The 18,019-nt window shown below is 46.7% G+C and overlaps 1 protein-coding gene across 1 annotated transcript in view; it reads right to left on the reverse strand.

Moving 5' to 3' along the window:
- Positions 1–18,019, reverse strand: part of LOC143399585 (dedicator of cytokinesis protein 2-like) — a 46,598-nt gene that overhangs the window by 11,123 nt on the left and 17,456 nt on the right. The window contains exons 3-7 of the mRNA XM_076856357.2: positions 11,038–11,078; positions 9,908–9,963; positions 9,341–9,437; positions 6,212–6,360; positions 1,243–1,378 (exon numbers count right to left, since the gene is read on the reverse strand). Of these exons, the coding sequence (XP_076712472.2) occupies positions 1,243–1,378; positions 6,212–6,360; positions 9,341–9,437; positions 9,908–9,963; positions 11,038–11,078 (479 nt within the window). The remainder of the gene's footprint in view (positions 1–1,242; positions 1,379–6,211; positions 6,361–9,340; positions 9,438–9,907; positions 9,964–11,037; positions 11,079–18,019) is intronic.

Consider the following 18,019-nt stretch of genomic DNA (forward strand, 5'->3'; position numbering starts at 1 on the left):
GGGTGCAAAATTATACAGTTGTTTTGGGAAACTTTTTGAAAAGTCGCACATACACTTATCATATGGTCCAGGAATCCCACTGTGAAGTGTTGCCCAAAAGGGATGAAAACATGTTCATGCAAAGATTTGTTTGCAAATATTCTTAGCAGCATTAAAATTATACACACACACACACACACACACACAATTATACACACACACACACACACACACAACTGGCCAGTAGTATATCAATTGACAATGAAAAGGGCCAACACATTAATATGCACAATAACCTGAGCCTCCAAAACATTATGCTGAGCTGAAAGAAGTCTAACACAGGACGCTGACACTGAAACTCCCCGAACTCATGAGAATGAGGAGGAAGTACAAGAAACATTGGGGGCCATGGAAATGTTCTATAAGTTGTTCTACGTGTTCTGTATGTGCTGGAGATGAGTCAGCAGCTTATATTACTAAGATTCATTAAAGTATAGCTTAAAATGAGTAAATTTTACCATGTGCAAATTATATCTTAAAAAAATGAAAGTAAACTTGCTTTCAAATAATACATACATTTAAAGTGTAAATTATATTTTTACCCCTCCTTGAAATGTCTTCTTGGCTTGTCATCATACTAGGACCAAGCCTAGTGACTCCTAATGTCAGGAACTCAGTTCCTTCAAGAACCAGATCTTGCCACCCACCTCTCCAAATCACTGCCCCATCTATTGGGCTTTCTATTCCTCAAACATGTAGAACTCAATTTTGCCTCAGGACCTTTGCACTTGCTGCTCCCTCTGCCTAGCCCACAGGCCTTCCCAGGCAGTGCCTGCATATCCCTTAGGCTCCTGTTCAGAGTTTACTCTCAACAGAGGCCTTTCCTGACCAGCCCTTCTAAAGTAGCTCCTGATTCACAAAACCCTGGTTGATTGCCTTTTAGAAATGTATCACCATCTGGAATTGATTTTTCATTTATTTATTTACTTTTTTACTACCTCTTTGGTCTTTTTTCTAGAATTCAAAAACTCCAAGAGATTAGGAATCTTGCCTGGCAATTAACTACCTTTGGGATGCATGCTGAATGAATTACAGATCTGAGTACAAAAACACAATAAAGTGTGTGTGATTACTGATCATTTCAGGTCATAGGACAGATGGCCCCTTGAATAATACACAGTCTGGTTAATTAGCATATTATTTTAAGTTTATGGTGTGTTAAATGCCTGCCTCACTGGCCAAAGCCTCTTTAGCAAAGCTCACCATTTCCTCCTTGATGCGCTCTGTGATTTTATCAGTTGCTTCTTCATGAGCGTGGAATAGGCTGATGACACTGGTGTTATCAGGGTCCAAGATGTTCCCATCCTCATCTCTGACAATCAGATCGAGCTCAAGGATTCTGAAAAGCAAAACCTGGAGATGAACAGAGATCGGGGAGGCCTGTGGGATACTGGTGAGGAGTGTTTAGTAGGAAGCTCAAGCGGTTGAGGACCTCATGGTCACAGAGACACGCTGCACACAGATGGCCTGGGACACAGCTTGGGGGGCAGATCTGTGCTGAACCCCTCTCTCAGGACAGGGCACACCATACAGTGCTCCAATGTGGTGTTTCCTGTGATGTCACAGCAGGAAGAACAGGGGTGTGTGTCGCAGCACAGTTTACATCAGCAAAGTGTTAAAGTGTGTGTGTGTGTGTGTATCTCAAAAGAGAAATGGCTGATCTGTGATGGAAGACCTAGGGCTTAAAAGGATGATGTAATTTTGATGTGTTTAATGACATAAATGTATCAGAGGGGAAAAAAGATACAGAAAGATGGCAGTGTATTTTATGTGGAAAAAAATCAAACAATAAAACAACAACAACAACAAAAAAAACAGGCCGGATGTGTCACATGGGTATGTGTATAAAAGTAATAGGGAACAGGGAAAGATCTGGACAAAAAAGGAGCACACGACCAATAAGGGTCACCTGTGAGAGAGAGAGGGGGGGTCAGGGCTGGGAAGACAGGAGGGGACAAAGGCAGGATAAGACAAATGTGCTTATCTCCACGTGCTTACTGTTTATAAACACACACACACACACACTCACACACACACACACAATCACAAACACACATTCTCAAATAGTATTCAATAAAAATTTGAAAATAGCCATGGGAGAAAGCAATCTCAGATATATTGATTGTCACCCATGGCTGCTCTTCAGCCGCTGGACTTGCAGGCCACAAGCTTGTTAGATATTGATCTGTCTCAGCAGCATGTCTCATTCTGATTGGCATCAGCAATGCTGACAGCAAACACTCACAAAGCAGTTAGGATAAGTTCGCATACGTTAAATATTTTACATGTGACAACGCTTTTAATCCTCCTGGCAATGCTGTAACATCCAGACTGGGGATGGGGCGGGGTGGGGAGGGCTGATTAGTTTGCTCAAGGTCACAGAGCTAGTGAAGACCAGCATGCAGTTTGCACTCCTAACTTCTGAAGATCCTTCCTGGATAGGAGGAGCCCAGGAGCAGTTATGGGTTGGGTTGGGAGGGCAGTTGGGTTACGGCAGCCTTAACTTGAAGCTGCTCTTGCACTTGGCATTGAGTGGCAGAACCCTAGCTGCCCACATGTACAGGTAGGGGAGGTGGCTCACAGAGGTGCTGGGAATGTAACAGTGGTCCCGCTCGGGCACCTCCACCTGGTACCAGACTCCAGAAGGGCAGCAAGGACAAATGAAGGAGACCAGGTCTTCATCTCTTATTTGAGAATCAAATTGAAAAACACATCTCTCATCTCATCAAAATGCAAGTGGAAGGGAGCAAAGGAGCGTCCATTTGTCCACCCTCATTAGGAAATTAATTCCCAACGAGATGTGACTCAGAATGCTGCAGGGCCACGCTCCCACACAGGACGCTCTCGGGGGACAATCGCACGCCGCTCATGCTGAGCAGAGGTGCCTGTGACCTCGGAAAAGATGGAGCAGAGCCGATACATAATTTAATGCCCAGATCTCTCTAGCTCTTTCTCTTCAAAATTTATCAAAGTGGATTTGGTTCTAAAATGCATGAATAAAACATCCTCCCAGGATCCGGCTATCTTGGGATTTGGAGAAGTCATTTGAGGATTCCTCACTCCTTGGATACCAAAGAGTCTGTCCATTACCAGCCTCGCCTGGAATTTTAGAAGCTTTAACAGTCAAGTGGCAAGATTGACAGCATCGCTGGGGCCGAGGTCAGGAGAGGCTGTTCTTCAACAGCCGCCACCCCCCTGGGCTCAGCAGCTGTTGGTGTGGGGAGGGAGCAGTTTGACATGTTCTCTTCAGGAAGTCGCCCTGTGGCTCTTCTCTGTTCAGGAAAGTGATCAAATGAATCCAAGATGAGGGTGAGAAAGAAGCTCCCACTTTAAGCATTTTGAAAAGTAAAAAAGGTAAAGAAAACAGAGTGGCTCTTGCTGTGGCTCCTTCTTGCACTCAGAGCAGGTCCAAAGTTCAACACTTGGCCCTCGGTCCTCAAGTGTCCAGGCCCTGTCTACTTGCCTCTGTCTCCCCCACTTTCTCTCTCTCTCTGCACCATTTCTCCAGTCAGATTCCAGGCAGTGTCGCCCTCGCCCTGCCTCCTCGGGCCTTTCGTCCATGCTCCCTGCCTTCTTGAAGCACCTCCCTTCACGGACCCACAGAGCCACATTGGGCTGCGCCCCGAACTCTGTAGCTGTGCTCCCTTGTTCAAATCCCACTGCCTCTTGGGCCAAAGCTCCCAATCATTCTGTGAGCTTCTTTCCCTTTCTCTGAGAAATAGGGAGAATACTAATGACAGCCTCGTAAAGTCATGGTACTAAGGAACTGAGCTAATAGATGGAAAGTACTTAAAAGCTAGCACCTGGTGTGCGGAGAACACCCAGTAACTTATCACCAGCTCTCCCTGCTTGCTTTCCTAATAGCTGTTGTCCTTAAAAATAGAGGCCATACCTCTGTCCCCTTGGGCCCTACCAGGTGTGCAACAAAAGTGTGCTGAGTGAAGGAACACAGGAAGGAGAGAACAGGCTGACCCTAACCTCTCCTCCAAGACTCAGCTCAGGGCTGAGCTGAACCTGCTCCAGGGCTCCTCTGACTACCGCTGCAGCTCTGCCCAGACTCTGGGCCTCCAGGGTTTCACATCCCATAGTGAAGCTCTGAGGCCCCAATATGCCAGGCCAATGGTAATGTGTCCAGTTCATCTCACTTGCAGCTGAGTGGACAGGGAAGAGAAGCAGAAGCAAGGGACCCTTTGGTGGGGCCCCCAACCTCAGTGGCAGGGCATCTCTCACTTCCCCAGAGGACGCTGACTGGAACTGAAAGCTCAGGGCTGGGCAGGGAGGTGGCGAGGAGGAAGGCCTGGGTTAAGGCAGCCTCTCCTTCCCCTTCCTCCTCACCACCCATTTGGGTACCGCTCCGTGCACACCCACTGTTGCAGACCCTGACCCAGGCACAGGCCATAGGGGTGAGTTAGACAGTCAGGGTCTCAGAGGAGTCCCCTGGGGCAGCAAAGAGGCAGAGTTTGAGGGAAGTGACTGCTGCCCAGGTGCCAAGGGTTAGGCGCACCTGGCACAGCTGCACCTGAGGGCAGGAAATTGGGGAGGGCTTCCTATGAGTATCAACCATGTCCTTCCTCCCTGGTCCTGCTTGTCGGGAGTCCTGATGGAGGAAATAGCATCTGAAGGTCACAGATGTGACCCTGACTCCTAGCTGCAACTGTGCTCCTCTAAAGATGCCGCCACATCGCCAGCAGCAGCTGCTGCATGGCAAATCCTTCCTGTCACTTGGGGATGACGTGCCTTATAAGCAGATCTGAACACGCTTGCCAGAAGCCAACAGGGGACCATGGAGGGACTGTGTCCTGGTGTGGGAAGTGCTCTAAGTTGGACTTATTGACTTTCTTCTTTGACTCCTCTCCCTAGGGCACACAGCAAGGGCAAGAAAGCCTGGCTGCTGGGGCAATCTCCTGGCATTCCCATTGCGTGGGCTTCCCGATCTCCCCTCAGCCCAGTTTTCTAGGCTCCTGGCCCACCCTGCAGCCTCCTGACGTGCCGGACACTCTCCTTCTTAGCCAACCACCCCTTAGGGGCCGTCTCCTCTAGGTAGCCTCCCTTGACTTCCCTCTCCAAGTGGTAGTAAGAGCTCCCTTGCTTCCAAAGCCATCAAACTTGGCACAGTTCATGTCAACTCACAGCTTACTCCTAAGTGGCTAGTGATCTCTTAGTGGGTAGGGACTTTAGTTTCTGCAGCCCCAACATCTCACAGGAGATCAGCCCGACCATAAGTGTTCCCCACGTGCTTGCTGTTTGAATGACTGAACACATGAGCAGAAGCTTGGAGGGCAATCGGGAAACAGGAGGCAGGGAGCCCTAGTTCTCAAACGCCATCTACGTCGCAGAGTGGCCAGGCCCAGCGACTCTGGACAGACTGCCCATATTTGCATTCTGGTTTTGCCATATACTAGCTGTGGAACTCTTCACAAGTCACTTAACTGAGAGCCTCCATTTCCTCATCCCAGACCCTGGGATAATCAAACCACATGCCCCGTCGAGTCATTGGAAGAATTAAATGAGAATTAAATAAGAATTAAATGAGACAACACATGGAAAACACTTAATACAAAACCCTGTGCAAAATAAACTCAGATCAAGTATGACAATAATGTCCCAGCTATTATTAGTAGTGGTCACCCTGCCTCAAAGAATTACTTTGTTTTCTCTATTTTGCTTTCTCCGTAACTTCATTCAAAGGCCAACCAATGCCTGCTTGCCTTCCCCTTTCTGGAAAATACTTTTGTCACTGTGCCTGTGAGTTAGTTGGTGGCATGTGGCTTGGATAATTTAGGATGGGAGAAGAGGCTTCAAGTCTCACACTGGGATTTAAAGGAGCGTTTTGTAAATGCAGGGATAAAATGACAACTGAAAAGCTGAAAAGCGACCAGCAGTGACTTTGCTCCCGATCCCTCGGAACTAGGTTAAATGAGTGTCCTAAATCTCTCCCGCCTGCTAATAAGCCCTGCTTAAGCAAGCCGGCTCTGCCTGCATGTCCCTGGGTCCCCGGGGGGCGGGGGGGGGTGATAACAAAGGCACACAGGCAGGGCCCTTGGTAGCCGCCATCTCCCAAATAGAAAGTGGCAAACAGGCATCTAAAAATGAAACCAAGCTTCTCAGGAGGGAGAGAGAAGAAGGAGGGTGGCCAGGAGGAAAGTGGCTTTTCTGGGGCACAAGAGGTTACTTGTTGCCATAGTCGATCTTGGACGTGACTTTCTGCTTCAGCTCCTTCAGCTCGTCCTTGGGCAGCGTCCCCGAGAGGAGCTGGGACCTCCACTCCATCAGGTCGTACATCATGGACTGCACTTGCAGGAAGCGCTCCTTTTTGCTGGTCTAGGACAGGAAACAAGGAAACGATCCTTAATGACCTGTGCTGAGGGCACTTGGTGAGCAGTGCCAAGGTCGGGCAGCTATTCGGGGCCCGGCTCTGACCTGCTCCAGCCCCAGCCAGCAACTGAGGATAGGATGGTGAGCTCAGCTGTGCACATATTTGCTCCCCAGACCTGTGGGGTTCTCAACAGCAGAAGTCACAACCCCAATAACTTCCTAGTTAAAGAAAGGGTGACTTCTGCCTCATTGACAAAGGTGGCTTGTTCAACAGAAATGCCAAGGGAGTCTGCTATAGGGAGGTCCCAGAGCTCAGGTCCTTAAGGCAGTGAGATGGCAGTACTCACTGAAGCGGAGTGTGTGTGTGTACCTGCAGGATGCATGATGGCTTTGGGTGGTGCAAAATACGGCCCCAGATGACACTGGCCCACCCGGTGACTCTCCTCCACTCTCCCCGCCATCCTTCTGTCTACAGGGGCAGGGAAGAGGATGCAGTTCCATGGCAAGATGTCTCATACCCCTTACAGTTCGTTGCTTTCTTTTTTTAACAGAGAGAGAAGGCCTGGCGCTCAGAGCTTCCTTGGGCACTGCAGTAAGCACCTAGCAGCCCTGTCTCGCTTTCCCTGAATGTATCTGAATGATGTTTTTCCAATCATGCCAGACCCTTTGGGCTTTCTACTAGAGAAAGAGCACGTGGCATAATAAAATCCACACACATTTGGTCTTTGTCCCTGGTGCCTGGTGCTATGCTCCAAATACCCTCAAAGGAGGCAGAGTGACAGGAACACCTCTTTATTGTCAAAGGCTACCTGAGTTTATTCTAATGGAACAACTTTTGGTGGCCCCCTCGATAGCTGCAGGATATATAAAGGATCCGAGAGTCGTACTTTCAGCCCTACTCTCCTTCCTCCCGGTCACCCTTACTTGGATGGAGTGGCTGGGGCTAGATTTCAATCACCAGTGGCCAGTGACTTGATGAATTCTGACCACGTAGTGCGACTTTGATCCATACCCCACCAGTTCGAGGAGCTTCCAGGTGGTGGGATGGTGATGCACCCAGAGAGAACAAGGAAGCTATGTGACCCATGTTCCTTGCCCTACATTTCTCTTCCATTTGGCTCTTCCTGAATTATCTCTCTTATAATGAAGTTGCCATCATGGGCAGAGCAGTTCCCTGAGATCTGGGAGATGTTTTAAGGATTGTGGGGCCTAGGTGGGGCAGGGAGGGCACCCAGGCAGGGAAAAGTATCAGGAGTCCCTGAATTGTAGCCAAGTCTGACAGAAATGTGACAGCCTTGGGGCTGGCATCTGAAGTGAGGGAAAACTCATGGGCCTTTAAACCCATGGAGTTTCTGCCAACTCTAGGGGCAGCACCCACTGAATATGGCATGGCAGGCCCCCAGCTAGGGTTGGGATGGTGCAGCACACTACTGAGTTCTTTATGTAAATTATCTAATTATCTAAATAAGTCATCTAAACTATCTACCAAAAAAGGGATCCAATCTGGGTGTGAAGTAAATACGACACAGGTGGCATGCAGGGATGGCACAAACCATGGAGGTGGTACTGAAACAATAGAGGTTAAAGGAGTTCTTCCCTGGAGTGAAAGGCATGATGGACCAGCTGGTCAAATATTTCTTAGTGGAAAGTGCCAAGCCTCCATGGTACAGGTGTATGGATGTTTTGAAAGAGGAAGTGGAGACAAACAGGAAATCATTTTAGCTGCAAGCAGACCCTTCATCCCCTGCTAGAATATGATCAGTGTCCCTCAAAGGTTTCAAGTATTAAAATTTAATCCTCATTGTAAGATGCTGAGAGGTGGAAATTTCACCTAACTGTGGGGTTTAGAGGTGGAGCCTTTGGGAAGTGATTAGGATAAGAGAAGGCCATTAAGATGGAGTCCCCATGATTGAATCTGGGTGGCTTTAAAAGAAGAGAGAGAGATCCCAGACAGAAACCTATACATGCCCATGTCTTGCTATGTAGATACTCTGTGCCCACCTGGGACTCTGGAAGCAAGAAGGTCACCCCCAAGGACATGCATTAAGAGCCACATTAGACCTATTTTCTTTATAAAGTATCTTCCCTCAGGTACTTCATGATGGTAATGAAAAAATGGACTACACTCACTAAATTTTCCTGAGGACATTTAGGAAGCTTATAGTATTGGTGGGCCAATCATAGCATTCTGAAATGTCCATGTGGGTATCAGCATGTAAGACCATTACAGGTAGCCTACAAATGGCCACACACGCCAGCAAGGTGTGCCCAGTGCAGCAAGGAACATGCAGCAGCCTCCTCTGACTGTTTTCATTCAGCTTAAGAGCCTGCATAGCTAATTGCTCTCATTAGGAGCTGTGGAGCATCAAAGAAAGATTTTAAATTAGATTTGCTTCAAAACAGGGAAAACACACGCATGATGTGCTCTTTGTTTTTTCAGGGTCGAAGCTTCTTCATAGATCTTGGGACAATAGCCATCAGTTAATTAATATATGAGAGCACTGGTTCCCAAGGCACTGTTAGTAGAATACCAAATCTGATGCCCTGAGTTGATAAACATGTGGATCGCTAAGCCCCATCAGAAGAAGCTTTATCTTTTTATAGATATCAAGATGATTTATATGCAAACCTGAATTCAACAACTTTTGCACTAGTTTAAAATGCAAGGGACTGGATGTGTATCTCCTTGGTAGAGAGCCCTGGCCAACACACCCGAGGTCCTGGGTTCCATCCCCAGCACCACAAAACAAAAACCATAAGGCTCACACCAGGACCCACTTATTAAAAATCTGTCACTAGCTTAGCTGTGTAGCTTCGAGAAAGCTGCTTAACCCTTCTGGGCCCGTGATGTCCTCATACATGGTAGTGTGTGCTCTGCTACATCACAAAGCCACCTTGGCCGGCCCACTCAAAGCTAAATGCTAAACTTAAACTAAAACGAAAGTCACAAGAAGTTCCTGTCCCGGGCAGCAGGGTTGAGTCTTACCACATAGAGCTGTCTCCAGATGCTCCCCCATTCCCAAAGTGTCGTTGTCACTTCTTGCGCCAGAGGAATTTCTGCAGGAATGATGTTCTCAGTATTTCTATTTAGGGTGAGAAAGAGAGTGGCATGAAATTGGGATCCAGGTTTTAATAAGATGTGGGTAGATGTACATTAAGCTACAGCTGCTGAGAGCCTTCTTGACATCACAGGCAACAGCCATGCCAATTACATTATGCAAATACAAGAAGGGACTTCCTTCCATTGTCCCCCTTCAGCAGGGTGGGCTCCTCGTGTGCTCAATATGCAAGATTAGTCCATTTCAATAAGATTCTAAAGCAACTGCCAAGGAAAAGTCGGCTCCTCCAGACTGACTAATCCCCCCTAGAATCAGATCCGAACCCAAGCAATTCAGATTAGCTCTCCCAGGAAGCCAGGAAAAGAGGCACAGACAGAGGCACCAAAAGAGCCGAGCTGTGCATCCTGCACATCTGCCAAGTCAGTCGCAAAGACAACAGGACAGCGGCAGCCACGAGCCAGGGAGGGTCAAGCATGGCGAAGAGCAGCAGGTACCTTCTTTTCTCGACAGTCACTTCCTTGATGTGGATGAAAGACTTGGGAAAGATGCCCTGTTGGAGACAAAAATCAAATGAAATGAAAGGACATATCCCCCGAGAGTCACCAAGGTCTTCATAGCTTTTGTCAAAAGCCAGTGACTGACTTTTAAAACCATAAAACCTTAAAGGAATCTTCTCAGCGTCCGAGCAGGGGTGGATTCTAGATCCATATGTTTAGGTCTAGTTGTTTTAGATTCCACAAAACCCCTTGGTCCCAAAGGGTGCTCCAACCCCATCCTGGATGCTCACACTCTCAGGGGAGAAGATGGCAGTCTTGGCAGAAAAGCCATCGGAGCCACTGCCTTCAGTGAGAAGAGACCCTCTGCTTCTTCCCGACCTGCCCAATTTCAGGAACAGCTGGCCCTGAGCTAACAGTCCTGTGGGCTGGCTGGATCTGAGACCTCTTCCCTGGTTTTGCTTTGTTGTTCTTTGGGAGAGTAGAGTAGGATGGGGCCTCCCAGCTCAGCATGTCGGGAAGAAGAAAGGAGCCTCTATTGTGCTCTTGCTGCATAAGCTCAGCTAACAAGAGAAACTTATCAATTGCTCAGAAAGTCCTCAGTAAAACCAAGCAGAATGCACACTGGGTCACCTGGTCACTGTTGCTAGACTCCAGGAGAGAAAACGTAATGGGCAAGGCAGGTACCTGCTCTCGAGGAGATGAGAGGATGGAGTCAGGTGAGGCAGGAGTAAGAGAAGCCTCAAAGGGAGACCCAGCCTGCCCTTTCTACATCATGCAGAGGAGGACAAAGGAATGTCCCAAACTCTAAAGGACAGCAATAGAAAACAGATGTCAAATAGAAATGGCACCATCCCACAGGGACTAATGGGAAGGGAGAGTGCAATTCAAATGCAAGTAGCACCAGAGAAGGCTGCAAGGAGGGGTGGCACCAGAGACCAGGAGAGGCCCTGGGGCCAAAGTATAGGGGCCAGAGGGAGGTCAGAGAGCACAGGGCAGCGAGGAGGGACAGGGCAGCGAGGAGGAACAGGCTCAGCTTGCTGAGGAGCCAGGCTGGGCGAGAGCTGCCCAGGTGGGGTGGTAGCTGAAGACATGCAGCACTGTCCCAAAGGGAAAGAAAGTGACCTTACCTGTAACATTTTATGCTTTATGAGGTATCCCCTATACCAGTCTGCAAAGAGAAAACAAAGAAACAGTTCTCTCATTTACTCTTACAGGTTTGTTGCTGGCATTTTTGTTTTGCTTTGCTTTGCTTTGGTTCTCTCTGTTTATCACTGCAAACTGCCTGAGGCCTTTGTTACAAAGTCTGGAAGCCCTTGTCTTTGAAATCAGTCTGATTGGTTGCCAACAACTCAAAGCAACATCTAAAGATACACCGGGAAGGACACAGGAATTTTTTTTTTTATGTTTTTTTTTTTTTATTAGCTGCTCAAGACAATACAATGATCTTGACATATCATACATTTGATTCAAATGGGGTATGAATTCTCATTTAAGATGTAAATCCCTTCCTGTTGCCGAACGAGGAGCCTCAGTGATGCTGGTCAGCGTCCTCATTCCTCTGGCCACCATGGTCAGGGGCTAGGGGCAGCAGCGCTCCTCAGAGAGAACAGGAGCTGCCCACCCACCAGCGTCTGCTCCTCCCTCACCCGTTACCTGCTGGCCTGGGGGCCAGGTGCGTGATTTCAATTGCTGCTGCAGGGGCACAGGAAGTCTCAGGTATTTTGGCAAACATCCCAAATAATATGGACAGTTCTAGCAGCAGCAAATGGTGTCTAAATTTGTTCAACTCAGTCATTAAAAAACAGCTAAGTTCAGGGACAGGTAGAGAGACAAGAATTTTAAAGGATTCTTCCCTTCATGGGAATATCAACGATTCAATCAGCAGAAATCCACACGCACAAAGTCCTCTCACAAAAGAGGCAGCACTGATGGCCACGGTGAGTCTGCTGGGCTCGCAAGTGATTGGGGCACAGCCGGGCAGTGGCATTTGGCATCTTAGTAAGTCAAAAGCACCAGGCGAGTGACGCATCAGCACACTGTCACTGCTGGGCTCACAGATCGTCACCAGAAAGTGTTCTCAACAGACACACGTGGAAGCCCCCAAACACCTTACAACGCAAGGTCAACCCTCACAGTCACCAGCCAGCTCAAAGGCAGGGACCTAAAGGAAGTGCTAAAGCAAAGGAGGCTCATTGTGGCTTCTCCTTTGAGTGACAGAAAGTGGGAGGGAAGAGGGAAAAAGAAGAGGACCCGGAGAGGGAAATCAGGAAGTTAGGGAGGGAGGGGAAGAGCATAAGGTTTGGAATAAACTGACATCCCAGACACTTCATATAGAAGCCTTCTAATCTTCATAACGACCATATATTTTGGTTCCATTTTACAAGAAAGTGGCCTACCTGAGGCCCAGAGAAGTTAAATGACTTGCACAGGATCACACAGCTAGTGACTGAGAGTGTCAGGATTTGAACATAAGCCGCCATGACATCATAGTTTTTTTCTCATGGGAAGGGAGTTTGGTGGGTACAATGTTCCCATCATCTTTAACATCCGAAGCCTCTAAAGACTCCACTTTCCATCTACTTTCCAATTGGGTACTTTCAATGAGGGAAGCTCTTTGCGAAGTACCACATTCTATTTTCAGTTGACTCTATTTGTCAATTACTATTGAAAACAATTAATTAGCAACTGCAGTTATACTAAGTGCTTGCTGTGTGCTAGGAATTCTGGTAAAGGTTTTCGTTTTGTTTTTTCCAGTTATAAATTCATCCTCACAACAATTCTATAAAAGTTGTATGATCATTTCAGTTTTGCAAATGAAGATAGAAAGGCACAGAGGTTAAGCAACTTGCTGAGGGTCACATGGCTTGAAATTTAAACACAAGGCTCTGACTGCAGAAGTAACATTCTCCTGCATTCACTACACAGCCACCCCCTTTGGTGGCAATTCCACCCCCCTGCCACCAGCTAGATGTAGCTGCATCTTTGAAACAGCATTACTAGCCACCCTTCACTGATGGCTTGAAGCCAGCAAAGCTGTATGCTAAGTGTTGTGCCTGCGTTATGTCACTGAATCCACAGGACAGCTCTGTGAGCTAAGTAACATCATTCCTCCTCTATAAATGATGTTGAAGTCCAAGTCAGTTGATGTAGCAGGCCAAGATCATGCAGCCAGCGCTTGAGTCCAAGTCTCTGTGAATTCAAAGCCAGCCCTTGAAACTGTTCAGGCATTTTGATGGAGGAAGACCACAAATCTAGTTGAGGTTACCTTAGTTGCACATATCTGAACTGACTTGATGACCAAGTCCACCAAAGCCACCAGAAATCAGGACTATATCAGGGAACTGGCAGTCCATACCCAATGCTGGTGCCCACATCTGTGTCTCTGTGAAAGGGACTCTATACAGGGTCCCTTGACTTCCTGGGTCCAAGGACTTTGCCTGCTGTGACCCAGGGAACTCAGTTACGTGTGCACACCATGAGGGGTTCCAGGTTCTCAACAGCTTCGGCCCACTCCTGGCCCCGGGAATCTGCTGGCTCTTCCCTCAGCATCCACACTCAGGTTCCCAGACTCATGTTCAACCAGCACCAACTGTGTGCCTGCGATTACATAATGCTGGCACTATCCTGGTGCTTCCAGAAACAGATCCCCAGTGATCTTGAAAGGGAAGCACTGACTACCATCTACACCTGCTGCGCTGGGGTTAAGCAAGACAGGGAGGGATCCCCACACTCTTTGGCAGGAGCCAACCCAGGCCCGAGGCATCTGCTGCAGGAGGACAATTTTCTTGACTTTTCCTGACATCCCCACTCCTGCTGGGTCACTGGCCTCTGACCTCGGCATCAGTCCCTGACCTGGTCACCATTCAGCTGCTTCTCACTGTGCTCCAAGACCTGATGGGGCAGATTACAGTGGCACACAGGAAAAAAAGAAGAGAGGACACCCTGCTCAAGTGTAAGTGTCAGACAGCATTGATCAGATCCTGTCACTTGCCAAAACTCAACGCTCTTTCCGGTTCAATAATAATGAGAGATATTTTTACTAACCCTGTCCGTGAGACTGCCACTTCTGTTTTTTATCATAAGACTTATAAAATGCATTGCTGTGGTCTGAATGTCTGTATCACTCCCCAATTCAGTTGAAGTCCTAACCTCCAACTTAACCGTATGAGGAGGTGGGGTTTGAGAACGTAGTTCATGAGGGTGGGAGGAACACAAGGAAAGGGAAATTTTTTACAGTGCTTTTGGACATGAATAAAGCACCAGCTATTCAAACCATCCTCCCTATCTGCATTCCAAATTCTAATACGAAAAATACCTAAACTCTCAAGTAATCTAGCAGTCAAGGGAGGGAGAAGATTCAAAATATCTCAGAACATCAAAGAAGAATCCATGGCCTCAAAATCCAGTCCTCCCTCTGCCAATCCAGGCAGTGTGATCTTTGGTCTGTCACTCAAGCCTTAGAGTTCGAGTCAATAAAATGAGAAAGAGAATACCTCCCCTCACAGGAGTGTTGCAAAAACTATATTTTAAAACATGATGTGAAAGTCTACACATCTGGTAAATACATGAAAACCTGGACAGAGCCCAGCATGGTGGCATACACCTATTATCCCAGCAACTGGGGAGGCTGAGGAAGGAGGGTTGCAAGTTTGAGGCCAGCCTCGGCAACTAGGTGAAACCCTGTCTATAAATATAATATAAGCATAAAGGTTGGGTGGTATGTGGTTTAGTGGTAGAGCACCCCTTGGTTCTACCCCCAGTACAAAAAAAGATGGAATAGTGAGAGATCAAAGGAGATTTTAATTGCATGTGAGATTTTTACTTTAACAAATGTCTAAAGCAGGAATGGCAAAATATTAATATTTGTCTGAGTCATGGGTCCTTGAAAGTTTCATGATTCTTCTCTATGTTGAAATGTATAATATTAATATCAGATAAAAGTTAGTTCCTGTCAGTAGTTAGTGTGAGTTGTGACTGACAATATTTGGCAAAGCAATAAAAAAACATTAAACAGTAACCCGTGGAGTGGGAAAAAATATTGGCAACCATATATCTGATAAGAGGTTAATATCCAAAATGTATAAAGGACTCACCTGATTCAATAGTAGAAAAAGCAAATAACCTGATTAAAAAATGAGCCAAGAATACAAACAGGCATTTCTCCAGAGAATACCTAATAACAGTCAATGGTGAAAAGTTGCTCATCATCATTCATCATCACAGAAATGCCAATCAAAACCACAATGCCTGGCTATTAGGATGCTATTGTCAAAGGTCAAGGGATAATGGGTATTGGGAGGATGTAAGGAAGGGAATCCCAGTGCACAGTTTGTGGAGATGGAGGCTGGTGCTGCCCTTATGGAAAACAGTATGGTGGTTCCTAAAGGAATCAAAACTGGAAGGACCATATGACCAAGCAGTGTCTCCTCTGGGCAGATTCATAAAGGAGATAGAAACACCACCCATAAAGATGGCTGCCTTCCTGAGTTCACTAAGTGCTATTTGCAATAGCTAAGTTATGAATCAGACTGAGTGTCCACCAGGGGGTGGATGGGCAAGACACCAAAGCATATGTATATCATGGAGTATGACCCAGCCTTGAAGGAGATCTTGACATTTGCCTCCACATAGACGAGCCTGGATGACATTCTAAATAAAACCAGACAGGCACCACAAAAAATCAAAAGATATATTACACGATCTCACTGATGGGAGAGATTTTAAAGAGAGTCAGATACACAGATAGAGAATAAAACATTAGTTACCAGGGGCAGCAGGAGTGGGGGGTGGAGAGGAAACCAGGCAATGGAGGTTAGAGCTTGCACGGTAGCAGATAACTAGGACAAATGAGTCTAGAATCTAATGTACAACTCGAGGACAACAGGTAATAACATTGCACTGTTTTTGGATTCCTGCTAAATGATTATATTTTAGCTTCTCATGTCCCCAAATCAGCAACAACCAAAAAAAAAAAAAAATGGGTAATACTATGGTAGTCATGTTAGTTTGTCTCACTGGAGTGACCTGCTATTTACATTTATCACCTAGCAGCATGTTGAATACCTTAAATATCCACAATAAAATTTATTTGGAAAAAAAACAACAGAGTAAGCTCTGGAATCAAAGCCTGGATCTGCATGGAGATCTGCGATACACAGTCTGCTTGACAAGCAAATGTGTTTCTCTGCGTCTCGTTCCTCTCCTCTGTAAAATGGAAATAACAAGGGTACCTGTCTTATCAGGCTTAAGTTAAGGGGAAAATATAGAATTTTCCTAGTGCCTGACATGAGATAAGGGTCCAAAACAGTAGATACCATCCTCTCTTCTTTAAAAATTCAATTAAAAGAATAATTATAATCCAGAATATATCAGGCATATTTTCTGTTTTGTTCCCAGTACCTACAGACTTGGAATACTGCTCTTTTCTTGAAGCCATTTCAACCTATTTCTATAGCAACAAAGCAAAGAAGACGTGGTGCAAGTTTGCTGACATTTAGCCTCATCTTCATTCCAAAGGAGGAAACCTCTCGGGGTACTCCCAATGACAGAGCACCGTCACTCCAGAAGACAGAGACCTTTCCACATCAACCTGCCTCTACCGCGCAGCCAAAGAGAGAAACAGCTCCTACAAAGTGGTGCTTTAAAAATACCCCTTCTCAAGATGTCATCATGTCCCCCACTTGTCCCCAGAGCAAAGAACTTGGGGGCGGGTCAAGATCACCCTCCATGTAATTGCTAGTGTCTAAGTTGCTCCACAGCCCTGTGCACCCACCCTGTAGGCAGTGAATGAAATCTCATGGTGGGGAGGAGCCGTCTGCAGCCTGAGCAGTAATGCAGTCATGTGCATGGGCTGATATGAAGGAGCTTCCATTGTGAGAAGTCTCACAATGGTAGGCAGTGAGGTCCCGGTTCCAGAACAGAGTAGCAACCACCAACCACCAGTCTGTATCCATCGCTTGAAAAAGTGAAAGGTCCTCAATCCCCAACCTTCCTCCCCTCTCCCCTGGTTTTATATTATTCCTTTTTGAAACCTAAAAGTTCCTTGGGTGAGTCACTGTCTAGAAATCCCATTTCCTTCATCCCTAAGATGGACCCCCATGACCCTGATATGTGTAGGTATCAATAGGTAGTAAGTGACTTTTCTGGTTATTTCAAAGAGAGGAGTTGGGTAGCGACTAATTGAGCATGGCGCATACATCCCTCCTGAAGGACTTACACAGAAGCATCTAAGCAAGCTGTGCTACCCCAGAGAATATCGCCCACCATGGCCTGTGTGGTCTGAAGACAGGATAGACAAGAGGGGTCTTTGGAGGTGGGAGGTGTTTTAGGAAACATGGTACAGCTTCTCCACCCAAAAACCGTGGTGGGGCATAGCATGCATACAACCTAGCAGCTTCACACCAAAACATCAGAAGCACCTGGCATCTCATTCCCCAGATGCATTACTATTTATACAGGAGCTGATGACCACCATTGGGCTTGACTGAGTAGGGAAGACAGATGAGAAGTGGGCACCTTCTCCCAGGTCCTCCATGTCCTCTCATCCCCATGTCCTCTCCAGGCCTCCTTGTTTAAAGTGAGGAAACGGAGGAAGGAAGTGAGCATCTCACTGGATGTGAGATTTAAGCCTTTGGATGTCATTAAATATGGGGAAAGGTGTCAACCAAATAGGACTAATTGAGGAAAAAAAATAAGTATTTTTTTTCTCATATTTGTACCTCCTACAAGGAGGTTCATTCCTACTGCCCAATGAATACTAACATGGGGTTCCCACATCCATAGTCGGGACATGCTTCTCCCAGGGAAAGCCCCACCTCTGTACCCAGAGCCTGTTTGGCAACACGTAATGGCAATTCTTATACAATGTAAAGTGTTCTCTCTTTGGTTCCCGTTTTTCTTGGACAGTGTACCCTGTCAGAGATTGATTGTGTAGAGGTTAGTAACCATTCTTTAACTTGTACACAACTAGGGACATTTTGGCCCACTCTCTTTTCTGCTTATGATTTTAGATCTCATGACGTTTGTTTATGATTTTGAATCAGAGCAACAGCCACTTACGCTTTAATATGGTTTTAGCCTATAAAACGTGTACTCACACCTCGGGAGGGG

This window comes from Callospermophilus lateralis, chromosome 5 (assembly GCF_048772815.1).
Source record: "Callospermophilus lateralis isolate mCalLat2 chromosome 5, mCalLat2.hap1, whole genome shotgun sequence".
NCBI classification, from domain to species: Eukaryota; Metazoa; Chordata; class Mammalia; order Rodentia; family Sciuridae; genus Callospermophilus; species Callospermophilus lateralis.